General features: G+C 43.5%; 1 protein-coding gene across 4 annotated transcripts in view; it reads right to left on the bottom strand.

Annotated features, from left to right (window-relative positions):
- Positions 1 to 27680, bottom strand: part of TTC7B (tetratricopeptide repeat domain 7B) — a 271924-nt gene that overhangs the window by 86480 nt on the left and 157764 nt on the right. For all 4 annotated transcript variants that reach the window (XM_050799034.1, XM_050799035.1, XM_050799036.1 and 1 more), the window contains 2 exons: positions 22274 to 22346; positions 19396 to 19556 (listed from right to left, as the gene is read on the bottom strand). In XM_050799034.1, the coding sequence (XP_050654991.1) occupies positions 19396 to 19556; positions 22274 to 22346 (234 nt within the window). The remainder of the gene's footprint in view (positions 1 to 19395; positions 19557 to 22273; positions 22347 to 27680) is intronic.

Raw genomic sequence — 27680 nt, 5'->3', positions numbered from 1 at the left:
TTAGTTTTAGCCTTGGCCCTACCCCAGTGAGTCCCAGACTTGGGCAGGGGCCAAAGATAAAGTGAAAAGGGCAGATATTTCTGAATTCTGAGCTGTACGAAGAACTCTCTATGAAAATAAATTAGAGAAGTTCAGACAAATACTGAAGTAACAATTCCCTCCCATCTTCTAGAAACATGCATATTAATATACAAAACCTTCACTAATTAGGTGATCCGTGAATGCTACAGTCTCAGGAACCACGTTAGAGGTAAAATCACAGGAACCTTGAACATTTCGTATCTCGTGCTGATCTGTGTTGTGAGCTCCTGGGCTCTGCATGCCGGGGACCTGCTCTTTGTCTGTTTGTCTACTGAATGTAGGCAGGAATGCAAAATGGCTGTGCAGAAAAGCATGCGAGATCTGCCCAAGTGGGGCAGCGGCTGAGGGGGCCCTGGATACCTTCCCCATCTCTTGCTGCCTCCTGGGAGCCTATCCAGATGAGGAGCTGTGGCGGGGCTGGCTGTCAAACCTCTCCGAAGGAAAGTGAGCATCTATCACCAGGTAAGAGAAATAACGGACCAGGCTGAGGGGGGCAGGGGGCAAGTATGTTGAAATTTTAATTTGAGAAGGTGTTTGACAACTGGCCGATCAGAATGGTAAGAGAAGTCAAAAGAGATGTGCCAGTAGCACGTGGTGACGGGGAGAAGGCAGATGGGAATGTGAAACCAGAGAACTCGGCTGGGAACAGAGAGTCTGAGATCAGCCCAGTGCTGCCCAGGGAGAGGGATGTCATCGAATCCATCGACCCAGGCCCTCGGCAGGGAGGAGGGATTCCTTTCAGGTTGCCATGTGGCTGGAAGGAAACTGACCACGATTCATTTTCACCACCATTTCTGAGGGCCCACCGTAGGCTGCTCTTGGAGCCACTGCTCTCCTGGCTGGGTTTCCAAAGCACCCCAATCCCAGAAGGTGTTCCATCTCTGCAAAGAGCAGCCTCTGGTCCCAGGCTGAGTCACTGTCACTGAAAATCAATACTGTCACTGGCCTGACCTCCGCCAGGTGGGCCAATGAAGCTGGGATGACAGCTGTGCATGTCCTGGAGCTGGGAGGCCTCAAACCCCCCCGAGGCCCCTCTGGCAACAGCTGGAAGGGATGAGAAAGGATGGAAGAGTTCATGTGACCATTCCTACTAGATACCGAATACTGCATGGGGCCTCCCAAAGTGCACATCCTCAATAATGTCACGTGAATCATCGAATTCCTGAACGGTTACACAGGAAATATACAATTCTTAGATCATCTAGCTTAACCAATTGCTGCACTGATGTGCTATTCACTGGGGTTCATCAGAAAACACATAGATGTTTCCAATTAATCCAAAGCTGGAAAGGCCTTGGGTCCAATAATACTTTGCCACTCAGAGTGTGTCCGGGGCAGGCAGCCTCAGAATCCCCCGGGAGCTTGCAAGACATAGAAGAATCTCCAGGTTCTCCACTCACCTTAGACCCACTGAGTCGGAATCTGCATGTAACCAGATCACCAGGGGATTCCTGTGCAAATTTAAGATCAGTGACGAAGCACCACTCTCGTTCATAACTCTCCGTCCTAACCTGCCATGGTCTGATTTTAAAAAGAAAAAAGACTTGCCAGGGAAGAGTTCTCACAATCCCCGCACTTCAGAAATTCTGGGCTCATTTCATTCCAGTAAGAACTGGGGGAGCATGTCTTGGAAGACATTTTACAGGATGATTTTGCTCTTAAATTCGGTGGGAATTCTGAACAACCATTTACATTAAGCCCCCAAAGGAAGGCCACCCCTGCCTGTGTCTTGAACAGAATGCCTCCTTCCTTCTGGAGGGGTCCCCTGGATCACATTCGGAAGGTGCTATCGCCCTGCCCAGGTCCTCCACATGTCTCCAGTGAAGAAGCTGGGGAGGCCACAGTGTACCCACTGAGGGGGTACCATTCATACTGTCACCCCCATTAAAGGCACCTGCTTGAGTCTGCAGAGCACTGAGTAATCATCCCCTTCCCATTGTGGGTTCCCCAGGGGCTGAAAACTCAAATGTCTTCCAAAACAGGCAAGTGTGACCACAAGGTCAGCAAATTCAAACTTTTTGAAATGCGTACTGGCCTAACACAACCCTGCTAGCCGATGCCAGCTTACAGGCTGCCAGCTGGAAACCGTGTCTATATGCTTTTCATACATCAAACCTGAGTACCTGGTTTCTGTTACAAAACCGCAACTGCATGCCAGCCCCAGTCAGTCCAGGCTGCCAACAGAACCAGTAATGGGGGGTTTGAAGAGCACGGATGACTCCTCTGCTAAGCGCATCTTTTCTAGGAAGGAAGCCCTGGCAAGTCGCTGGCCTGAGGAGCTTTTTGGCGAACTTCTGTCTGGGAGTTATTTAACCACAAAGGAAGTTCTAGAAACTTAACCACTTTTATTTATCTTATTTTGTTTTGCTTGAGACAGGGTCTTGTTCTGTTGCCCAGGCTGAAGTGCAGTGGCTCGAGGGTCAAGACCCTCAACCTTCCGGGGCTCAAGAGATCCTCCCACCTCAGCCTCCTGGGTAGCTGGGACTGCAGGCATCCGTCACCATGACTGGCTAATTTAAAAAAAAAGTTTAGTAGAGATGGGGCTCTCACTATGTTGACCAGGCTGGTCTTGAACTCCCAGGTTCAAGAGATCCTCCTGCCTCAGCCTCCCAAAGTACTGGGAGTATAGGTGTGAGTCACTGCACCCAGCCCATGTGACCACATTTAATGTCCCCGGCTGCTGGAGAAGCGGTCGCAGCACACCAGGCTGGCACATCTGGGACACTCACATGGCGTTCCTGCCACTCCAGTCTCACCCATCAGTGTGAGTGCAGGGCTGCATCATCCCAACCTAGACTCCCAGATCCACTGTCCTGGAAAAATCCAGGCCACACCTATTTAGCAAAATGAAGTTTCTCAGGGCCAAAGTATGAGGAGGAGATACCTCGTTCTTCACAACTTAGCAGCCCTTATCTCAGCTGGGAGGCTGCGGTGAGTGGCGGTGCTGGGGCCGAGGCCGTGGCCATCCTGGGTGGTTTGGCTGCACCTCCTGGTGTCCTAATCCTCCCTCCTCTTTGTGACAGGCAGGAGCTCCTGTTAGAGCTCATATCAGTTACATTTTGCTTCTCATTTCAGTCAAAGTGTCAACAATCTGGAATACTCCCCCATCCTTCTAGCGGTATTTTTAGCATGAACAAACAACTGACATAGTTAGCTGGAATAAATCACCTCAAGAAACCCCAGTTTGGCTCATTTTTTGCTCCCACGTCAGCTATTAATCTCCACTCAGATCAGCATCCAGGAGCCGGCACCTAAGCTGGAGATGACCTGGTCAGGTGCCACTGAAAACACCACTTGAACCTCACTGCTGGTGTTCCAAAGACCTCTCCGGTCCCTGTGAGTGACCTTTTAATGAAGGGAGCCATTTCATGTAGTGCCATCCGCGAAGCCAGAGAGTCTAGACAGCCAGGGCTATTCCTGAGGGCTCCCTGAGCGCATGGTGTTAGGGCTGGGGGCCTGCAAAGCAAGTGAGGGGCCCAAAACCCACCCCCCGATTTGGAAAAGGAATTGAACAAGTGCCTTTGGAACAGGAAGTGTCAAATAGCCATCTGCTAAGTACATATGTGAACAGGACGTGTTTGAAAGCAAGTCTTCCTGTCAGACTACTCTGGCTCCTAAAAGAAATATATTGTTCTCTCTGAACCGTAAAGCTTTTTGGTAATTTCTGATATTTGGGAAGCAAGTCCCAGGCCTCTTCTGCTCTGCCAGCCTGCCTCTCCTAGAGGGCCTTCTCTCTGGAGGATCTCTCGGTCTTTATTTCTGGCTGAGCCCCCAAGGCCCTGATTTCCCCACATGCCCCAGTTTGAGGAGGGGAGCACAGTGAAGAAATGAGACATTGGGACGCAGTTCAGCAGACAACGGCAGATGTCAAAAGAATGGGAATCCGACCACCTAGACCTAGAAGGGGAAGGGCCTGGGCCACGATGTGATATGGACTTCATCCATAAAGCTCTGTGATATAGAAATGACGCCTTCTGCACAGTCAGGAGGGATCTAGGAAGGAAGGGGCCTGGCAGGGCACCGGGAAGCCCAAGCGGCTCTCCAGGACCAGAGGTGGATGTGTCTCTCTGGGCTCCGGGGCCACATGGGACTGCACATCCTTGCATCCACCAGCTGCTCCTGTGAATCCTGGCCTGTTTTACATTTCCTGCCTTCTCTGCCTTCATTTCCTGTGTGTTCCCACGAGGGGCTGTTTGGTTTCGCATGGCTTGATTCCACTGTGCCAAGGGACACTGAAGGCAGGACTTCTGTCCGTGCCTGGCCTGGAGCTTGGAAACAGTCCGCCCTCCTCCCTGAAGGTGAGTGATTCTTCGGAGGTGTGGCAGGCTCCAGTGTGATTCTGCCTCCACACCTCACTGCACGCTGCATGAACACAGGGTCGGTGCTCTGGCTCCGGCCTTGGCCCTCCTGAGCCTGGCACCATGCCTGGCTGAAAGCAGGCGCTCTCTGCCCATGAACTGGGGGAGTGCTCAAAGGACAGTGAATCTGATCATCTGGAGGCGGCTTATCAGTTCCCACCAGTTGTTTTCAGCTCAGGATCCCCACAAGAATACTTATAGGATAAATTCGGAGATTCTCTTCTTTCTCTTCCCTGCTCTCAGGTTCCTTTTTTTTTTTTTTTTTTTAATAGTACTTTCCTTATGCAAAAATGCAAAAGATCATTTTTTTTCACAGCTGACGGGACCAGCAGGCACCTTATACCGCCGATTTGCAGAAAGTATGGTCATCATTTTATCAGATAGTGGAACTCAGTAAAGTAGAAATCAAAATGGATAATAGATGAAACACAGGCAGACACAAGCTTAACTATGAACAAAGAGCTGCCAGGCTACTCTGCACGGACAAAAGTTTCAAGCATGCATTGCACAGACAGGTATTAATGTTTGTAGCAGACAGCCCGGAGCCAGGTGCTTGGGAGCCAGAGGTTTCCAGGAAACACCTGCAAGAAGTCTGAAGAGGACACTCTCATACTCCGAATTGTTGAATGAGATATGGGGAGAACTTGGAGATCTTGGAAAGAAAAGCACGAAAATAAATAAACCTTCTGGAAGGTATGACTGGTGGAGAGTGGCTTTGGTGTGGGCCTTGCCATGGTGCCCCTCCTGGCCCGGCCTGGCCTCTCCCAGCTGCTCAGCTTTCTGAACCCGGGGTGGCCAGCCAGTGCTCTCTTAGGTGGCTGACAGGGAGGCTGGGATGCCCTGAGGGCTTCCTCTCCAGCATCCTCAGAAAAAAACTAGAAAAGGGAACTTCCCTGGAAAGGAAGCAGACTATCCCATGAGGATTTAAACTGGGGGACACCAGTCATAAGCAAGCCGAGTACTGGCTGTGGAAATGGGGGGAGGGGCTTGGGCCAGCACCACTCCCAATCTCAGGACGTGGCCGTCTCCAACCCCGGAGAAAGGAGGATCCTCTCATAAACAAATGTGGCTTCCAATACATTTTCCCACCATCTGCCCTCTTCCAATTCTTCTACTTTTGCCTCATAAACCAAATCTTCAGTTTCCAAACAATTTTTCCTCGCATTTGGGGGATTTTGTCCCTCTTGACAAGCATCTATGTTTAGTGAAGGCGACAGCACAGAGCCAAAGCCTCACAGAAAGAGGACACCCACGTGCATGGGGTGCTGGGAGGCTGCTTCCGTGGCTCAGCAAGTCCATCCCGGAAGAACATTGGCTCCGTGATCCAGAGCCAGAGAATCTCAAGGGCAGAAGGGTCCCTCGTCATCTACGAATGCTGGAAACCCTCCTGCAGTCACACATGTCAACAGAGGGAGCTCAGAAAGTTTCCTTTCTTTAAAATGTAGTAAAATATATGTAACATAAAATTTGCCAATGAGCCATTTTCAGCGTACAGTTTAGTGGCACTGTGTACATTCACACTGTTGTGCAGCCATCATCAGCTTCCATTTCCAGTACTCTGCGCGTGTTGCACCCACTGAACAATAGCTTCCCATTCCCCTCCCAGCCCTGGCAACCACCCTTCTACTTTCTGTCTCTCTGAGTTTGACTACTCCAGGTACCACATATAAGTAGAGTCACACATTATTTGTCCTTTTGTGACTGGCTTATTGCACTTAGCATAATGTCCTCAATTTTCATCTATGTTAGTACATCCATCAGAATGTCCTTCTTCTTCTTCTTCTTTTTTTTTTTTTTTTTTTTGAGACAGAGTCTCGCTCTGTTGCCCATGTAGAAGTGCAGTGGCGCGATCTCGGCTCACTGCATGCTCCGCCTCCTGGGTTCACGCCATTCTCATGCCTCAACCTCCCGAGTAGCTGGGACTACAGGTGCCTGCCACCACGCCCGGCTAATTTTTTGTGTTTTTAGTAGAGACGGGGTTTCACTGTGTTAGCCAGGATGGTCTCCATCTCCTGACCTCGTGATCTGCCTGCCTCGGCCTCCCAAAGTGTTGGGATTACAGGCGTGAGCCACTGTGCCCAGCCATGTCCTTCCTTCTTAAAGCTGAATAATATTCCATTGTATGTGTAAACAGCATTTTGCTTATCCATTCATTCATTGACAGGCACTTGGCTTGCTCCCACCTTCTGGCTATTGAGAATTATGCTGCTGTGAACGCGGGTGTATAGATCTGTTCAAGTCCCTGTTTTCAATTCTTTTGGGCAGAAACCCAGAAGTGGAACTGCTGGATCACATGATAATTCTATTTTTAATGTTTTCAGGAACCACCATACTGTTTTCCATACAGTCTGCACCAATTTTTTTTTTTTTTTCTGAGACAGATTCTCACTCTGTCACCCAGGCTAGAGCGCAATGGCGTGGTCTCAGCTCACTGAAACCTCCGCCTCCCAGGTTCAAGCGATTCTCCTGCCTTAGCCTCCCGAGAAGCTGGGACTACAGGCATGTGCCACCACATCCGGCTAATTTTTTATTTTTAGTAGAGACGGGGTTTCACTAGGTTGGCCAGGATGGTCTCGAACTCCTGACTTCGTGATCTGCCTGCCTCAGCCTCCCAAAGTGCTGGGATTCCAGGCATGAGCCACCGCGCCTGGCCTGAGTCTATACAGTTTTATATTCCCACTAGCAATGCACAAGGGTTCCTATCTCTCTACATCCTTACCAACACTTGTGACTTTGTTTCTTTGATAAAATCCATCCTAATGGGTATGAAGTGGTATCTCATTGTGGTTTTGTTTTTCATTTCCCAAATGATTAGTGATGTAGAGACTCTTTTCATGTGCTTATTGGCTATTTGTATATCTTCTTTGGAGAAACATCTATGCAACTCCTTTCCTTTGCCCATTTCCTAAAGGAGATGGGGTTTTGTTTTGTCTGGGTTGTGGAAAGTTGATTTTAAATAAGCTACTGCACCACTAAGTCCGACTCCACTGTGACCCTTGTTGCCGTCCAGGCTGCCACCCACTCTCCTGTGTCCAAAGACCTCCCTCCCTACTGGCCTCGCTGGGGTGGTTACTGTGTACTCACTCCTTCCAGACATCCTTCAGGCATCAGTGGATCATTTCTCTAGTTTAATGAGGTGAACAGCCTCTTTCCCTGTGGTCTAACTTCTTATCAAATGCTCATTCAGTGGGCATGTTCACTGCTTCATCACTCAGCTCAGGCAAAAAAATTGCCCACAACCCCAGGTCAATTTTAATCACTAAATCAAAACATTATTCAATATGATGTTTCGACTTAAACTGAACTTCTCTGAGAGTATGTGTGTGTGTGTCCAAGTGAAAAAGAAACATTAGTCTCACTTGCCAAGTAATGAGTTTTAAAAAAATTAGATGTATACTCCACTCAAGTAAAGAATGATCATAACTCTGTCTCCTAGTTTTTTGATTGCAGATTAACAGGGGAGACAGCATAAAACTCCTGCTTATCTGGGTTATAAGTTCTAATGGAGCAGAAACTGACTTCTTCATGGCAGTAGTCCCCAACATCTAGCACGGCCCCTGGCATGTGGCAGAAACTCAATGCTTCAAAGTCAGTTCGTGGTTACAAGAACAGATGGTGAGGCCAGATTGCCTGGGTTGAAATCATGGCTCTGCCATTTTCCAGGTGCATAATCTTGGACAAATTACTTAACTTCTCTGTGCCTCAGTTTCCTTATCTGTAAAATGAAAATAATAATAAAACTATCCACCGTAGATAGTTCTTGCAAGGATTAGTTAAAAATGTGTAAAGTGCTATTAAGAGTGCCTGTCACAATGCAGGGTATAAACATTAGTGGTTATTAATGCTGAAAGAATGACTGATTAAGTGAATGAATGTCTTCCCATACAGTTAGTTTCCACTGATGTAAAAGGAAATGTGATTGCCTGATAAAATCTGCGTTCACATGTATAAGAGCTGAGGCCACGGACAGAAGTGTTCTAGAAGACCTCTGTGCCTCCAAACAGGTGACTGAGGGTATGTCTCAATATCACCTGATGTCTTATAATTATGGGACAGAGAAAACACTTCAAACACTTGTGCGTACAGCATCCTGATCTCATATTCATATTAGTAATCTTGAGAGGTTTGCTTTGTGGTGACATCTGATGTTTTCTTAAGTGTGCTATTGATGTGATGACCTCTCTGGGAGCACACGAATAGGAGTGAGTATATGTTGTATTTAAATAGGAAACAATAAGAATTCACATCAATTAGAAATCTATTGAAGAACTGCATAACCACAGTTGTCTCAGGGCAAGAAAGTTAAATTCTGGCAGTGGCTTTCCTTAGCCATTGTAAGGCTCGCTGAATTAGAATACAACCTTTCAGTAACACTGAAGTTCTTAAATGTCACCATAAAAGTATGATACTATCTGGTATATATTCCAAAGACAAAAAATAACAAACTGTCAGTTCTTAACCTGATATTTTTTTCTAAAAATGAATTTCAATGGCAGAAACACAGTCTGGGGGCCTGATCAAAGCTCTCGACCAACAGTGTCTCATTGCAGTTGAGAGAGACAATTATGAACTCCAAACATCACCTGGTACCTTCTACCTTTTTGGGCCAATGAGGAAAATTACTAAGTGAAATGTATTAATGAAGGGAATCTTCTACAAAGCTGTACTGCAAAAGAAGAAAATCAGGGCTCTCATGGCAAATATAACAGACAGTGAATCCATGGAATCCATCAGAATTCACGAACACCTTTCAACATAAAAATGTGTACTTTGTTAATTTTTTGTTGGGGGAGGAGGGAAGGAGTCTCGCTCTGTTGCCCAGGCTGGAGTGCAGTGGCACGTTCTCAGCTCATTGCAACCTCTGCCTCCCGGGTTCAAGTGATTCTCCTGCTTCAGCCTCCCGAGTAGCTGGGATTACAGGCATGTACCACCATGCCCGGATAATTTTTGTATTTCTAGCAGACAAGGGGTTTTGCCATGTTGTTCGGGCTGGTCTTAAACTCCTGACCTCAGGTGATCCACACATCCTCGGCCTCCCAAAGTGCTGGGAATCCAGGCATGAGCCATCACGCATGGCCCATTGTTAAGTTTTATTTTGGGAAAAACTTACAATGTGTCTGAGATAACTATTACATAATCAGTTAATATTAACTTTTCATCTTTTTGTTTAGATATTTAATAGTTCAGCGGTTTAAAAAATAATTTTTCAACAAAAAGAAAGCAGATTAAGAGGAGCAACAAAAAGACAAGACACATGAAAATGGCAGATGCAAATCCAGCCATAGCATTAATTATACTAAATGTGAATGGACAAAACGCTTGAGACAGAAGGCAGAGGTTATCAGACTAAGTAAAAAAGATCTGCTATTTATTATATAAGAAGACAGGTAGGCTGGGTGAGGTGGCTCAGGCCTGTAATCCCAATATTATGGGAGGCCGTGGTGGGTGAATTACCTGAGGTCAGGAGTTCAAGACCAGCCCGGCCAACATGGCAAAACCCCGTCTATACTAAAAATACAAAATGTAGCCAGGTGTGGTGGCATGTGCCTGCAGTCCCAGCTACTCAGGAGGTCGAGGCACGAGAATCGCTTGAACCCAGGAGGCAGAGGTTACAGTGAGCTGAGATGGCGCCACTGCACTCCAGCCTGGGAGACAGAACAAGACTCTGTCTCAAAAAAACAAAACAAAAAAAAGAAGAGAAGTAATACATGAAGAAAGAATGGCTGGGAACTTCTTGGAAATGATAAATAATACAAACAATACCAATACAGTTTTAAACAGCCCAATGAATACTGAACAGGATTCACCCTTAGATGTGTCACAGCGAAAGTGTACAATAGCGGTAACAACAGCAATTACAAGCAACCAGAGGGAAAAGACAGATGACGTTAAAATGAACTACAAGTAAACAAATAGTTGACTTCTTAACCACGACAAAAGGAGTAAGATCACTTGTGCTCCTTTTGTCGTTGTGAGAAGTCAACTATTTGTGAGAAAATGTTTGAGCCTAGAATTGTATATCCAATTTGAAAAACTTCTTTGGAGAGTAATGCCAAATACACTTTTAGATACAGTCTAAGAAAGTCTGCCAGCAATAGACCCTCACTAAAATTTCTTGGGTAATCACTAAAGAAGAAGAACCAAAAGAGAATGTTTCTCTTCCATATTAGCAGAGAAAAAATGTAAAAATATAATAGATCTAAAAGAAAGCAGAAAAGGAGAGGATACGATATGGAACAAAAGGAAAGTCAAATACAAAGCATAGATAGCATGGTAGACACAAATAGAAATATATCAGTATTTAGGATAAGTAGAAATGAACTAAATATTCCAGATACCATAAGCCTGGGTTTTAAAAAATTATCAGTGTATATAGGCTGGGTATGGTGGCTCGCACCTGTAATCCCAGCACTTTGGGAGGCCGAGGCGGGCAGATCACGAGGTGAGGAGATCGAGACCATCCTGGCTAACACAGTGAAACCCCGTCTCTACTAAAAATACGAAAAATTAGCCAAGCATGGTGGCGGACGCCTGTAGTCCCAGCTACTCGGGAGGCTGAGGCAGGAGAATGGCGTGAACCCAGAAGGCGGAGCATGCAGTGAGCCGAGATCGCGCCACTGCACTCCAGCCTGGGTGATAGAGTGAGACTCTGCCTAAAAAAAAAAAAAAAAAAAAACCTAAACAAAAAACTATATATAATAAGCAGAAGAGTATATCCAAAACATATTTTAAAAATTCAAATAGAGGCCAGGTGTGGTGGCTCATGCCTGCAATCCCAGCACTTTGGGAGGCCAAGGCGGGCAGACCTCTTGAGGTCAGGAGTTTGAGACCAGTCTGGCCAACATGGTGAAACCCCATCTCTACTGAAATATATTAAAAATATAAAAATTAGCAGGGTGTGGTGGTGCGCACCTGTAATCCCAACTACTCAGGAGGCTGAGGCAGGAGAATCACTTGAACCTGGGAGGCAGAGGTTGCAGTGAGCTGAGATTGCGCCTCTGCACTCCAGCCTGGCCGACAGAGCGAGACTCCGTCTCAAAAAAAAAAAAAAAAAGTTCAAAAAGAATGGAAAACGATAGTCCAAATCTATATATGTGTATATGGTACATGTGTGTACACTCACACACATATTTGTACAGATGTATAGCTACATATATATATGTATGTGGCTATATGTATATCATGCAAAATAGACTTTGAAGCAAAATGCCTTGTATCTTACAACATAATGATAAAAGGTTGAATGTACCATACCAGAATACACAGCAACTCTAAATTTATATGCAACTAATAGCACAGCTTTAAAATATAGAAAGGAAAAACTGCTATAACGATGTGGTAAAAAAAAAAAAAAAAAGCCAATCTGCCAACCCAGTGGTAGATTTCAACATACCTCCTCTCAACAAATGATAGGTTCAGTAGACAAAAAGCATCTATGAAAACAAAAAAGCTCTGAGTAGCATAATTAATAGCTTAACCTAATAAAATATATAAAAATTTCCTCAACAAATAAAGAAAACATTATTTTCAGGCACACATGGAATATTTACAAGGAGTAACCACTGGGCCACAAAATAAGTTTGACCAATTTCAAATGTATATGTAGGCTTTAAACATAATTTAATGAAGTTAAAAGCTCATAACAAAAGATAAGTTGAAAAAACTCATATTTGACAATTGTAAAACACAGTTCAAAGACAACTAATGGGTCAAAAAGAAAAGAATAACAGAAATTTCAAAATATTTAGAATTATACAATAATAAAAATTTCAGATATTGAAACTTGTAGTTTACAGCTACAGCAGTATTTAGAAGAAAATTTTTAGTCTTAAATGCTTATGTCAGAAAATAAGGCAAAAAATGAATGAACACCAAACTAAGAGATTAAGAAAAAAAAAAAAAAAACCCAAAATACAACAAAACAGAACTTAAAGAAAAAAGAAGATAGAAAATAATGAAAATAAGAACAGAAATTCATGGAAGAGAAAGTAAACCTACAAGCGAGTTGACAAAACAGTTACTGGTTCTTTGAAAGGATCAGTGTAACAGACAGGTATCTGGCAAGACTGTTCAAGAAAAGAAATAAAGTGCATTAAACAATATTAGAATTGAAAAAACTTAACCAACAAATGCTATATGAAAAATAAACATTATGCCAATAAAATTTAAAATTTAGATGAAACGGACAAATCTTTACATATAATATATATTACAGCTTATACATTATACATAGCTTAATAAAAAAAGAAATAGGATATCTGAACAGACTATAATCATTTTTAAAAAGCATTAGAAATCTTCCCATAGAAAAAAACCCAGCCCCACATGGTTTTACAGACGCATTCTACCAAAACTTAACATTCTCAGAACGAATAATTCCAAAAAATGCAAAAAGAAAAAGTACTACTCCAACTCACTTTATGAGGCTGGCCTAACCTTGATGCCAAAACCTGGCAAGAACAGAAGGAGAAAGGAAAAGAATAGGCCTATTTTGCAAATGAACACAAGCGTGAAATTCTCTAAAAAATAAGTAAAGTGAATCCATAAAAAAGCTAATTTATCATAATCAAGCTGGGCTTATTCCAAGTATGTAAGGTGAGTTTAACATTTAAAAATATAAATTAATATATAGCATTCATAGATGATAGGAATAGTCACATAATCATCTCAATAGATACAGAAAAGGCATTTGATAAAATCTGCTATCAATTCATCATTAAAGAAAACCAACTCTTAACAAACCAGGAAGAAGGAAACTTCTTTAATCTCTTAAATAGTATCTACAAACAAACCTATAACAAGCACAATTCTTTTTTTCTGAGGCAGGGCCTCGCTCTGTTGCCCAGACTGGAGTGTAGTGGTGCAGCCTTGACTTCCCGGGCTCAATTGATCCTCCTACTTCAGCTTTCTGAGTGGCTGGGACCACAGGTGCACGCCATCACATCTGGCTACCTTTTTTTTTTTTTTTTTTTCTGTCTTAGAGATGGGGGTCTCACAATGTTGCCCAGGCTGGTCTTGAACTCCTGAGCTCAAGCGATCCTCCTACCTTGGCCTCTCAAAGTGCTGGGATTACAGGTGTGGACCACTGCACCCAGCTAAATGTAATTCTTAATGGTAAAACATTGAAAGAATTTTCTCATTTAACTACTAGGTCCTAACTAGTACAGGTTTAAAAAAAAAAATGGAAAGATTAGAGAAAAAGAAACAATTTTAATCAACTCAGAAAAAAAGTCATTACCTATGTAGAAATTCCAAACTGCATTATATATGTCATTAGACTTACTAAGAATTTAGCTGGGTCAAGAAGAATGTGCAAAAACCAGTTGCCTTTCTATACCTTCATGACAAGTACATAGTAAATTTGATTACAAAAATATTCTGTATACATATAGTGCATACAAAAGCATGAAAAATTTTTTCAGGTAACTAGAAATAAGTCTAGTAAAAAATGGGCAAAATATTTACTAAAAACTTATAAAAACATCCAAAGATACTTGTAAAGGCCTAAATAATTAGGGAGCTATAATGGCTACGGATTAGAAAACCTACTGTCATAAATATACAATTCTCTCCAAATTGAGCTATTAAATTAAACTAATTCCAAAGTCTCCAGAAGTTTTCTGTGCAACTCGATGAGCTGATTTGAAAATTTACATGAAAGTTCAAAGGCCCAGCACAAGCCATGGCAACCCAAAGAGCAGGATACAGAGAGGGATCCACCTTATGTATAATTAAGCTACGACAATGACCAGACAGTGACAATCACACGGGATGGGCACGATGGCTAATGGAACGAAATAGGAAGCTTAGAAACACCTACGGACATTTGGTTGATGACAAAGGTGGCACTGTGGAGCAACAGAATCTTTTCAGCGTTTGATGCTGGGACAATTGAATATCCTATGGGGAAAATTACACTGGCTCCCTCATACCATACACACATAAAACAGTCCATTCTAGGTGGGACCTTAGGTTTCAGTGTGAAAGACAGCACACAAGAGGTTCTAGAAGATGATTTAGGAGACTACCTTCGTGATCTTGGAGAAGGGAAAGGTTTCTTAAACTAGACATAGAAAGTACTGTTCATAAAGGAAATGACTTCTACTTTCTATTACTTTAAAATTAAGAACTTCTGTTTATCAAAAGACATCATGAAGAGAAAGCAAACAAAATCACAGCTTGGGAGAAGATTTCTGCAACAGGTATAACCAAGAAAAAGACTTGTAACCATAATATATAAAGAAACATTATTAAGAAAAAGACCATCCAATGAAAAAGACCATCCAACAAAAAAGAAGGAATTTCACATACACTTCACAAAAGAGAAAAGCTGAATGACGAATAGACAAATAAAAAGATGTCCAAACTCATTAGTAAAGAAGGACACGAAACTTAAACTCACAAGGTGACATCATTTACCAGCAACCATCCTGCCAAAAATATGAAGTTGGGCAGCACTAAGTATTGGTGTATGGAACCACAGGGGTCTTGGGCGCTGCTGATGGGAGTGTAAACTAACACAACCCCTTTGAAAAACAGTTTGGAAGTATTTGGTAAAGTTGAAGATACGCACATCCTATGACCTAACCATTTCACTCATAGAGAAATCCTTGAACGTGTGCACCAGGAGCCCTGTAAAAAATATTTACAAGCACTGTTCATAATAGCCAAAACCTGAAAACAACCCACGTATCTATTCACAGTAGACTAAGTAAGGAAATCTTAGTGCATTTACACAATAAATACTATTCATTCATGCAAACCAACGAGTCACTGCTGTGTGCAAGAAGGAGGAGCCTCAGGAACGGGATGTTAAGCAATGAACGCAAGCAGCATAAGGACATATTCAGTCTGATTCCATTTTCTACCACAAGTTTAAAACAGGCAAAACACAATTGTTATTATTTAGGAGTACACGCTGGGGGCAGTGGCTCAGGCCTGTAATCCCAGCACTTTGGGAGGCCGAGGCGGGTGGATCGCTTGAGCTCAGGAGTTTGAGCCCAGCCTGGCCAACATGGTGAAACCCCATCACTACGAAAAATACAAAAATTAGCTGGGCATGATGGCACACGCCTGTGCTCCCAGTACTTGGGAGGCTGAAGTGGAAGGATCCATTGAGCTGGGAGGTTGAGAATGCAGTGAGCTGCAATTCTACCACTGCACTCCAGCCTGGGTGATAAGAGTGAGGCCCTGTCTCAAAAGAAAAAAAAAAAGAAAAAGAAAAAAGCACAATATACATGGTACAGAAACGTGAGAGAATGATTAACAAAAATTTAGAATGGTGATTAACCTGTCAGGCGAGAGGCAAAAGGACAGGATACAGAGAAAAGTCATTGGCAATATTACAAGGAAAATCCATATACATAGGAAATACATACACATGTTGAAGATACGTGTAAGTATATATGTATAAATAAATCTACACAGGAAATTCACAGGTAATATTAATGTTCTTTTTCCTAAACTAACAATAGGCAAACACATACGTTCATTGTATGATTTTAGATATATTTAATAAATATTCATTTGATTTTATTCAATATTTAGTAAAAATTCTAAAGGACTCTAAAATACCATATTTGAACACACTTTAGTAGTATCAGTAGTAATAGTCATAGAAATATGAGTTTCTACCAATTATTAGGTGATTACCAGATACAATGCCTCAAATGCACTAGCTAAATCAATTCTGACCACAACCCTCTGAGATGGATATTTTATTATTCACATTTTGTAGATGAGGAAATGAGACTCAGAGAGATTTAGTGACTTGCTCAAGGTCACACAACGTAAAAGGGAAGGATTTGGAGTTCTAAACTAGACTTGTCCCATTGTAAGACTGTGCTCTCAACCACTACAAAAAAGCCTTCCCCGTTCCTTTCCTTCCATACTGGACTAACCCTCTAACACTTCCAAAAATGCCTGCTTCTCCAGAGTAGTGAGCTTATTTGGGGGGTTCCCTGAAGAAAGAATTCCTGATTCTCACAAATCCCTACAGTTAGAAACATCTTCTCAATTGTTGATTCTACTGTTGTCTCGGCCCTGCTTGGAGTGACAAAGTGGCTGAGTTGGTACCTCTCAGCTTAGAACTTTTTGGACCCTGTTAAGCTTATTCAAAGTACTTAAACAGCAAGATTTATCATTTCATGGTGACAGGAAGGTAACGCTGGAGGGACCAGCTGTTCCTCCAAGGGCCTTCAGCTGTCTCCTCTGGTAACTGCCCAACAGGTGGACGGAGCTGACCCTCACGGAGGGAAGGTTTTACCTCCATCAAAACCTCCATCAAGGCCTGACTACCCATTAACCATGTCCTCCACTCCCAGGCTTCAGCAGTCTATGGTTCTGCTGCAGACAAGCTTGTCACAAACAAACAGATGACACTACATGGCAGTTGCAACAAGTGCCCACTTAGTCTTGTTTAGGTTGGTGTCGAAATGTTTTGGCCAGGCTGGGAAGAAACCATGGGATCCACTGATTATATCTGGCCTCAACTTTTAATAAAGTATTCTTGGGAAGAAGTTTCCCATCGCAAAGAAATACAAATATTTAAAAAGCAAACAAGTCACGGACTGCTCTCAGACCTGCTGCCATATGCTTTGCTTTTTTGAGCTTACGGCTTAACATTAAAATAACAGCCTTGCATTCCTCAAATATCTCTACTGCTGTTCCTTACTTCTACTACTTGAAAAGGCTGTCAGCTGCTGTCACTTGGAGGCATTACCATATTAGCCACCACTGTTTACTGCTTACCATGTGGTATGGCTATTAGCTTAATAAGCCTCCTCTTGGATGATACCCTAGGCTGTGGAAGCAGAAACCATACCCTGGAGTCCAATGCCTAATGAAAGAGCGTGTGTGTGTGTGTGTGTGTGTGTGTGTGTGTGTGTGTGTGTGTGTGTTCGAGGGTGAGACAGGGAATGACGCTTTATAAATATTGATGAGAGACACTGAATTCAATTGTATCGGGTTGTATTTATCGATGGTTAAAAGATCAAATATTTTTTAAAGTGCTTTAACCATTTTAAGGATCAACAGCTTGGGGTAAAATCCAGAAATATAGATGGTGTACAAAAGAGCAAGTTGGAGATCTGCAAGAAGTAAAACACTGCAGCAAAGCTCTTTAATTCACTCTGCATAAATAGCTGAGCCTACAAAAGAAATCTCTAGTCAGAGGTTTCCTGGATTATAACAAGAATTCTCTCGATGGGGAGAAGTGCCCTTTTCACTTGAAGACAAAGAAATGTTTGTAATGGAAATGTGTGAACCAATTTTCCAAGGAGAGCTGCTGAAAAGCACTGATTAAAAACACAGTGAGGTGATGAGGCAGTGAAATAAAGCCAGAGCTGACCCACTTAGTTTGTGGCTGCACTTACTTCCGAAAGTGAAGAGAGCAACCCCGGGCCACCTTCTACATTCTTTCCCTTCTCCCCAACCCCAAGCAGTCCCTGCCCCATTACTGACCCTGCAACTCCGTAGACAATCAGAACCTTCCAGCGTGCAGGAATGTTTACTATTTCTGGACATTGTGTACTGGTTACTAAGCTACCGACACTGAGGATGAAATGGTAACCCAGTAGCTCAAAACACAAAGTCCTTCTCAACAAAGCCTAACCAACGGGCAATGGATTACAGTGATTCAGAGGAAAGATGAGAAGGTAGGTAGATGACTCTAGCATAAGACAGTTTACAGTGATAGTTCTTAGGGGATGTATAATACTCATTGTTTAAGAACTTCCATTCCCTAGAGAGTAAAACTAAGACACAGAGAGGGAAGGTATCTTGATCACAGTCGCCTAAAATAGGAGAATCACTGAGACCTAGTGGAACAAGCCCTCAGTAACTCAGGACAAACAAGCTATAACGCCCTGTTTCCGAAATTTCACCCATTGGAGTTTAACATCACTTTTGCCATATCCAAGTATATCTGTGTTAGTATTCACTTAATATTTTTCTTTAAATTGACTTGGAAATATCTTAATAGCCCCCTGAGCAATAATTTTCACCAAATCACTACATTCTAACATACATTTAAGAATGTGTAACTAGGCTGGGCACGGTGGCTCATGCCTGTAATCTCAGCACTTTGGGAGACTGAGCAGGGCAGACCACGAGGTCAGGAGTTCAAGACCAGCCTGACCAACATGGTGAAACCCCGTCTCTACTAAAAATACAAAAAATTAGCTGGGTGTGGTGGCAGGTGCCTGTAGTCCCAGCTACTAGGGAAGCTGAGGCAGGAGAATCGCTTGAACCTGGAAGGTGGAGGTTGCAGTGAGCTGAAACCATGCCACTGCACTCCAGCCTAGGCAACAGAGTGAGATTCCGTCTCAAAAAAAAAAAAAAAAAGGAACGTATAATTACTAAAGTGTTCATCCACAGTCCATTTAAAATTGTCTCATGTGCTCCAATGGTACACATTGGGAAAGAGTAGATAAAGTATTTTAAATAAATAAGGATGACATAACACTACGTTAGGATGACCTAACAGCTTTTTTTTTTTTTTTTTTGAGACGGAATCTTGCTGTGTTGCCCAGGCTGGAATGCAGTGCAGTGGTGCGATCTCGGCTGACTGCAACCTCCGCCTACCAGGTTCAAGCAATTCTCCTGCCTCAGCCTCCCAAGTAGCTGGGACTACAGGTGCCCGCCACCACACCCAGCTAATTTTTGTATTTTCAGTAGAGACAGGGCTTCACCATATTGTCCAGGTTGGTCTTGAACTCCTGACCTCAGGTGATCCACCCACCTTGGCCTCCCAAAGTGTTGGGATTACAGACGTGAGCCACTGCGCCCAGCCCTAAGTTTGTTTTTAATATCAGGAAGAAATAACAGTAAAGGGAATTTTATATTATTGACTGCCAGGGTGTCGGTGAGGGACTTAGACAGATTGGAGAGAAGGCAGGGGAAGAAGTAAATTTAATAACTTCCAAGTAAGGGAAAACTGAAGCCCAGGATCACTTACATGAAATTTTCTGGGTATTCGCTCAGGGCCATGTCAATGATGTTCAGAGCGTCATGGTAATGCTTCTGTGCTGACAGCAGGAGGGCAAGGAGGTGCAGGGAGTTGGCATCGTCACCTTGAAGCTGAAGAGCTTGGCGGACATACCCCAGAGCCTCTGGGATCTGGTTTAAAACAAAACCAAAAAAGGTTTTACACACACGCGCACGCACGCGCGTACACACACACACATAAAAGAAGCCATCATTTCAATGTCTGATTCTCTTTAAATATCAAGTTGTTTCACGTTGTGCCTCATTCGCATTTTAAGCCAAGTCTTTATGGCAGCCCCAGGATATTAACCACAAATACGAAAATGGAAGCCACCTTCGAGAGACATTCTGAGTGACACAGTGATACAGGAGACCCTGTTTCTCTACATAGCTGCCAATGCTGCTCCAAGTCTTTCCCTTCTCCCTAAGTAAACACTTTCTCGTTCTGTCCACAAAACTGATCTACTCTGATTATGCTCACGATGATTTTGCTCTAAGTGGAGACACATACAAAGTGTCAGAGGTTTTTAGTGGAATTAAACTGCCTTAGCTTAACTGTTCTCATTTTTTCAAGTATTACTGAAATTAAAGTGCTTAATAAGTTATAAAACCTTTAGCAGAGCTTTCCAAATGATCAGAGGCCTGTGGTTCTTTGCAGGTTCCTTTGTCTTGGACCTCCATTAGACATCAAGGAAACATGCCAAAACAGTAAACAACAAACAAAGGCCCCACACCTTTCCAAACTACAGCCCAAAATAAGTTGATTGAGAAACAAATTGCAATGCCACATGCAAAGCAGATGTGTCCAAATTCATGTAGGACCAGACACAACCTGAACCTTTAAATGCAACAGCTGTTCGAGACTTTCTTCAAAATCATCCAAGCACAAGGGTTGATAAAATGCACACACAATGGGTATTTGACACCCTGGATTCCGTGCAGGTTTGGCAGTAACCAGGGAGGATTAGAACCCGAAGCTAGATTTTGAAATAGAGCTCTGGACTGAAGCATTCTTACACAACCATCCCACAGATGCCTTCCCGTCTTGCTCCAACTCCAGTCCTCTGTGGGGCCTCTTCTTAGCTCTCCTGCTTTTTCCCAAACCCTCAGTAACCTCCCTCCATAGTAGAAGGCCATGACTTCTCTTCCCAAACCAATTACTTTTCCTCAACGAACTTCTTTTCTTGATGGATTTAGGTTATAACTGCTGGCTGGTGGAGGCTTTCTGCTTTGGAACCATAGAATCACAGCTCTCACGGTTGGAAGGGAGACCATCCACCCCAATCCTTCAGTTACAGGGAGGAAGCTGAAGTCCAGGGAGGTGAAATGGCTTGGGCAAGGTCACCCAGCTATGAGTGTCTGACAAGAGAGTGATTCCTGTCCTCCTCTCCTCCTGGTCAAACCGCCCCCCTGCCCCGGGGAAGTAGGTAAACACTCCTCGCAGCTCTGGTGTTCTGACACCACATGCCCACAAAGGCTGCTGCCACACCCACAAGGCTCCATTTACTCATCCTTCCCCAGGTGACAGCCTACTGTGTGAACAGCACTCAACCTGGTATTGACAGGTGGGTTGAAAGGCACAGCATAGGCATGATGTTGATTTGCAGGGATGATCAGGGCAACCAGGGACAAACTGATACAGGGATCAAAATGATGCCTTGAAGGAATTCAAAGCTGGTTCGTTCATTTAGCGAGTATTCCTGAGTGGTGAACACATGCCAGGCAGCATTCCAAGTGCCAGGGTAAAGCAATGACAACGACGGGCATGGGTTCCTGGAACCTACAGTCCAGTGAGAAAGATACTGAACAAGAAAGCAGGACAAAAGGAAGAAGTACAGGCTGCTACAGGAGGAAGGCTTCATGGAGAAGGTGAGAGAAGCTGTCAGCGTAGGGGAGAGATCAGATGGTCAATCAATGCCCACACCTGCTGCAGAAGCCCAGCTGTGAGCCATAGTCAGGTGACAGGACCTCTACAGGGGCGGTATCTTGGTTTCCTCTGTCCCTAGGTTGCCAATGGAAGCCACTTCTCAATGCCATTCCCAAGCAACCAGGAAGACAGGTGCATACCTCAGCCCAGGCCTGCCAGGGGAATGGCATGTCTGGAGAGCTGACCTTTGAATCACCCTCCCAGTCAGCACTCAGGAATGTGCTGGGGTTACCACCAGTGTCTTGCACCTGGTGGGTGGGCAGGCATGTGGCCAACATCCCCAGAACAGCTGGGAGGGGATAGGAGGGTTTCGGGAATGGCAGAGGCAACATCTAAAAGCTGCCTTGGGGAAGACGAAGGCTGGCAAAACTTGCCCCTCATGCAAGGAGATAGTGTTAAGTCCCCTTTTTTGAGTAGCCACAGCGGAAAACTGTTCATGTCTTCCACGTATTGTAAAGGACCTGGTTCTTTTGTCTCTGCCTGTTGGCATCTTCCTGCCAGTCAATGATACCCTTATGATAACCAGACCCCAATCAGTGGCTAAATCCCCACCATGCAGCTCAGCACTGGGTTCTGCTACCTGGCTCCTGTTGGCAAGGGACAAAGGCTCTTTGATGACTCCTGGGTTCAGGGTATATGCCATGTGCTGCTCCCCAGGTTGCCATCTGACCCTAGCTTGGGCCCTCCAGCTGTGTGGATTTAATGTCCAACAGCAGAGCCGGGAACTCCTGCGTCTTCACAGCTGATGCTCAAACCAACCAAAACAACAGGCTCTTTGCTGAAACCTCTGAGAAGGGTTCCTGGCTCCAGGTCAGCCTCGATGGAATAAAGGAAGATCACCTATCATTTCAAACTGAAGAGCTGAAGGAGTTGTATCAAGATATAGAGTGCAGCAAGCATAGGAAACACTAGAGAAACTGACCTGTCTGGAGATGGCAAGTTGCAGAGCCAGGTAGAAAGCTGCTTGGTGATCTGTGGGTGACAGGCTGTGGGCCCTGAAAAAGTATATATGGCTATTAGTACATGGAGAGGAGGCCATTTTTACTTTCCCTATCAAACAAGTCTTTTCCACATTTGCATTCTTATACTAAGGCCCCATAGTTATTTAACTATGTAACGCTTCATTTAAACTCTTCTTCTTTGTCCACCTACACATGTAAACAGTTTCCCTCTTACCAGTGTGTAAAGGTACAGGAGCGCGTTTTGTCTAGCATCTAAAATGGCAGCCGCAGCTTGTCGGCTTTGCAGAGGGCCTCGAGGTGAAGAATCCACAGGCCCTGAGGCCTGATCTCCCCAGCAGATGGGCCCCTGTGTCATGCTGGGACACAGTGAAGCCATGTGTGCACTTGGCAAGGCGATGGCTGCTTTGGTTAAGTTTGGCTCGGCCTTCCTTAATGCTACTTTATCCAAATTTCTAGATTTCAGAGAAACCATATGAAAATCAAAGACCCAGCTTTGCTTATAAAATGAGGTTTTGGTTTTTGGTGAAAAAAGGGAAGAGAAAGACACTCATTCAGTCTTTTGAAGCTTCTACAAAATTCCATGCCGTTCACTGATTTATTCCAGATAACTGTGATGTGTAAGAGTGTGGTGAGACACCAGGCTCAGTTTTAAGAACTGACATCAGACAGGAAGGGACCATACTGGCCTCCTAGCTGATTGCCAATGTGGTCTTCTCTGCTTCTATGTGGAAGTCATTTTCATTTCAGCATCAGCAACTCAAATGTAACTACGTACAAGACATAATTCTGTGTTTAAGTCTGCTGGGAAGAGAAAAACAAACTTCTACTTTCTTTAAAAGGCACCATGGAGCAGACTAATTAGGTGGGATCCAGATAGTAAACAAAACTTCATGCTGTTCTGTCAACATTCTGTGATTAAAGGAGGCTCTTCCACCAGCAGAAAACAAATTTGAGATGAAAAAGAAAACCAAATCATTATGGCTTCAACTGTGGCAAACAGGCCAAAGATGGCTTTCTACAATAATAAGGTCTTTTAATTGAATTGTCTGCTGCAGGGAAGGGAGCTAATAAGCCTCCCAGGTGTTTGCCATCCAGAAAATATGCTAAGTCCACCAGTTTAGGGCATTATTTATGCAAACGTAGTAGCTCATGTGCAGGTCCAGGGTAAGGCAAAGCTAATCTCTGTCCTTATATTAATCTTAAGAGCAAAGCACCTAGACTTTCAGTCCAGGGGAATCTTCACTTGGCCTCAAGACATAGCCTTAGGACCTTTCTTAGCTTAGTTGAAGAGGCTGAAGCTGATATTGCCTGTGTTATCCTTTCACATGTCTTATTTCTCTCTCTCTTTTTTTTTTTTTTTGGAGACAGGGTCTCACTCTATCACCCAGGCTGGAGTGAAATGGCATGATCACTGCTCATTGCAGCCTCAACCTCCCAGGGCCCAAGCGATCCTCCCATCTCAGCCTCCCAAGGAGCTGGGACCACAGGCGTGCTCCCCACGCCCAGCTAATTTATAAATTTTTTTGTAGACATGGGGTTTCGACATGTCATCCAGGCTAGTCTAGAACTACTGGGATCAAGTGATCCTCCCACTTCGGCCTCCCAAAACGCTGGGATTACAGGCATGAGCCACCACGCCCAGCTACTAAATGTCTTATTTCTAAAGTCCACTTAGTATGTAGCAACTTTTAAAATTTTACAAACATTGGCTTTCCATGAATTTGTACATCAAAGAATATTTTTCTTTGGTGTTTATAACAGTGAGATTGAAAAATCATGGTTTCTCTCTCATAATTATTCAGGAAAAAGAATACACAATTATGAAGAAATTTTTTGATTTATTTTATCTTCCTTCACAAATAATAAAGTTTATACAACTCTCAAAAAGAATTTCTTAGAGTTATAATTTTCTCAGTTCAATTCATATTCTTCACAAATAAATCAAGTCATGGTTGCCTCTATGCAACACCAACCAACTGAAGGGCTGGCAATGATCTTTTGAGTTGAGGGTGTGCATAAAGATAGTTCTGGCTAAAGACCCCATGCTGGCCTCATCAAATGATTTTTCTTTGTTAACCACAGCACCGTGAAAGGAATAAACCAGCAGTGCTAGAGATCTTGGTATTTCTGGAGTGCGTTAGGGCAACATCTGAAGGATTTCCAACTTGGCTAATGATGCATATTCAACTGCCAAATTTCTAATGAGGCACAACTGAAACATACACATTTTAAAAACCTTATTTCTACAATTTGGCTAATGAATTCAACTGACCACTTTACCCACTGAAGGAAAAAAGGAAATAAGGAAAATGCCAAACAAAACAAGAAAAAGCTCCCTGTGTTGATCTCAAGTAGATGCTGAAATACTTGCTTCCCACAGAGCAACTTCAGCAGCTAAGCTTCCTGTGGGAAAGCCCCTTTGGTATGCCACAGGCAACTCGCAGGACAGAAATCCTCAGGCAAGGCAGGTGAGAGAAAGGACATCAGCAATCAGAAGAACTGCAAGCCTTCTGAAGTCTGTACATGAATCTAAAGCAGCCTCAGAAACCCCGTGCCCATATACTGAATACGTGGCTAGACTGCTCAGAAATACCTAAAAGACCTAAAAATGTCACCACAGGGATGCTCACAAAACGCTTCCCTTATCTCAAAGCACCTCCACATGATTAATTCAGTTTCTCTCCGATGAAGAAGAGCCCACTCATCCTTTTATCCACTTACCCACCCATCCACCCATCCAACCACCCACCCATCCACCTATCCATCCACCCACCATCCAACTATCCATCCATCCATCCATCCATCCATCCATCCATCCATCCATCCATGCATCCACATTATGCAGTATCTCTAATATGACACCAGGGCCTATGCTAACTTCTGGGGAGCATGGAGATGAATCATGTTAGTGCCTTTCCTTGATGAGCTCCCACCCCCACTCCAGAGGGAGAGACCCAAAATGACCATCATGACAGTGCAGTGGGAGCAGTGCCCAGAGATAGGCATGCTGGGCTGCTACTGGAAAGCATCACATGGTCGCATGGGCTTCCCAGATCACCTGGCTAGAACCCAAGGATGTTGTGGCATCTACCCCAGGGCTCTCCTAGATTCCATTTCCAACATTCTCTAGAGCTGAACCAAGAATATAGAGAAGGCTGATCAATGTTGACCCTAGTCCATAAGGCATATATCTTGTAACAATAATAACTACAGTTTGTGAAGTTATCAACTATTAAGCTTCTTGTCCAAAAACAGCCAGTAAATGAGAGAAAGCCAGAGTGGAGTGGAAAGCACATGATTGCAAAGCCCGTTCTTTGTACACTGTCACCTTGCTGCCTTGTTTAGCCAATTCTCCTTGAATTCCCCTTCAGTCCTGATTACAGGGCCCATTGGATTCGTGCATTAAGTTTTTTTAAAAGTGCAAACCCTGGTTAAATCTGTTGCTCAGGAATCTCTCGTTAGTTACACACACAGAGGGTGACCAACTTGTCCTGGTTTGTCCAGGATGTTCCTGATTTTAGGATTGAAAGTCCCATGTTCTGGGAAACCACTCAGTCCTCAAGAGATTGGGATGGCTCATCACCCTATATGCACAAATCATACCACACTTCAACTCGAGTTAGGAGAGAAAGGGGAAAACAAAGCAAGACTGTGTACCCTATGCCACAATGAGTGATAAACACAACCACCACCATGCCACCCCTGCCTCCTGGAGCACCAGGCTTGATGCATACTGTGGGCCATGCAATGAAAGGCGCTCTCAACTGTTTTCAGGATTGCTTTTCTCAGTAGGATGTGAGAGCCTGCAGAAGAAGCAACTCAGATCAATTCAGCATCTTCAGAAGCTTTGCAAACAATATTGTGTTCTTCTTCACTATACTTTTGTACAGGGCAAATGAATTGGTTCAGCTGCTTGGGTTGAGCTTATGAGTGTAGGAACAGCTGAGGGTCTCACATTCAGATGCAGCCGCCCAACCTGGATGTCTTCAAAAATCACCTCTTTGGATCCACTAGAGAACAAATATTTCTGAATTATGGTTCCAGTCATAATTAAGAGTTAACTTTCTTGTGCTATATCTGCAACCCCATCCCTTCTTGAATTGTGTTTTCTTTTTAAACAAAAAATGCAAAACATTAGTATAAACAGAATTGTGGGGAGGATATTTAAAATACATAGTAGAGAAAGTACTTCTCATCAAAGTAGTTTTAAATTATCCATTTACATTTAAGAAGTAATACAAATCATTTTTATTTACTTAAAATCTTTCCCTTAAAGATGTTGGTTAGGATTGCAATTCACTAGAATAGTCCTAGTTACTGTGTACTTGAAACAAAATGAAAAACATTCCTTTGAAAAACATTCTATATTTCACACAACTTCTAATTTAGGTTAGCCTTCTGCAATATCATCAGTTAGGTTAGTGGGATTTTATTACTCTTTATTCCCATATGAACTAATATTTTAAAAATCTCTTTGAATTTAAACTTAAGCAAAAGACGAACAAAAAAGAATTCAGGCCAATGGAGCAGCTGTTACATAACATGAAGTTATACTGGCAGCTCAAGGCAGACCACCACTGTGGCTGTTTTTAGAGAGCCAGTAAGATGTGCTGATTTAAGAAAAGTGAAACAGATGTAATGACCACTTTCTTAAGCATCCATGTGTGGGTTCTACAAACTAGGACTGGAGAATTTAAATCTCCAAATCATTTGAAATGGAAATGCTTTCCACACTCCGTGCTGAAGAACATCAACAAAAGCTTAGCACAGAGACAGGAGATCTGTTTGCAGATGTCAGTTGGTACTTTTTATCATTACCCAGACTGGGGCTGGCAACCTGAAGTAGCTACCGGCAAGGCTGCTAGGAAACAGAAATGAGACGGAAGAGTTTCAGACTCACCGAAACCAGCGATCATGATTTCATGAAAAAAGGCACATGGACACCATGATAAATTGGTAGGCAGCCCCAGTTCTAAGGAAAGAGTCTAACAAAGCTTGTCAGGTATTAGGAAGGCCTCATGAAATGTCCATGTAAGTATCTAAGTTTCTAATACAATTCCAAGAAATCAGTGTAACTCAGATATATTTAAAGTGACAGCATCAATACCAATTCTAGATTTCACATCATAGGGCTATACTTCCAGATAATTTCATTTTTGTGATTATACCTGTAATGAGAATAAAATGAGGGCAATGTAGTATGGTGGGGCAGGAGAAACTGGGTTAGAGTCAGGAGACCCTGACCACATACTGACTTCAACAGCTGCGGGACCGGCAGCTCCTGTAACTCCTGTGCCTCAGTCCCTGACCTGCAAGGGACATATTGCCTGTCTGTCTTTCTTACTTGTGTGTGGTGAGCAACAAATT

The sequence above is a fragment of the Macaca thibetana genome, chromosome 7 (assembly GCF_024542745.1).
Source record: "Macaca thibetana thibetana isolate TM-01 chromosome 7, ASM2454274v1, whole genome shotgun sequence".
NCBI lineage: Eukaryota > Metazoa > Chordata > Mammalia > Primates > Cercopithecidae > Macaca > Macaca thibetana.
Note: the sequence above shows the minus strand (reverse complement) of the source record. Positions and strands in the feature narration are given on the sequence as shown.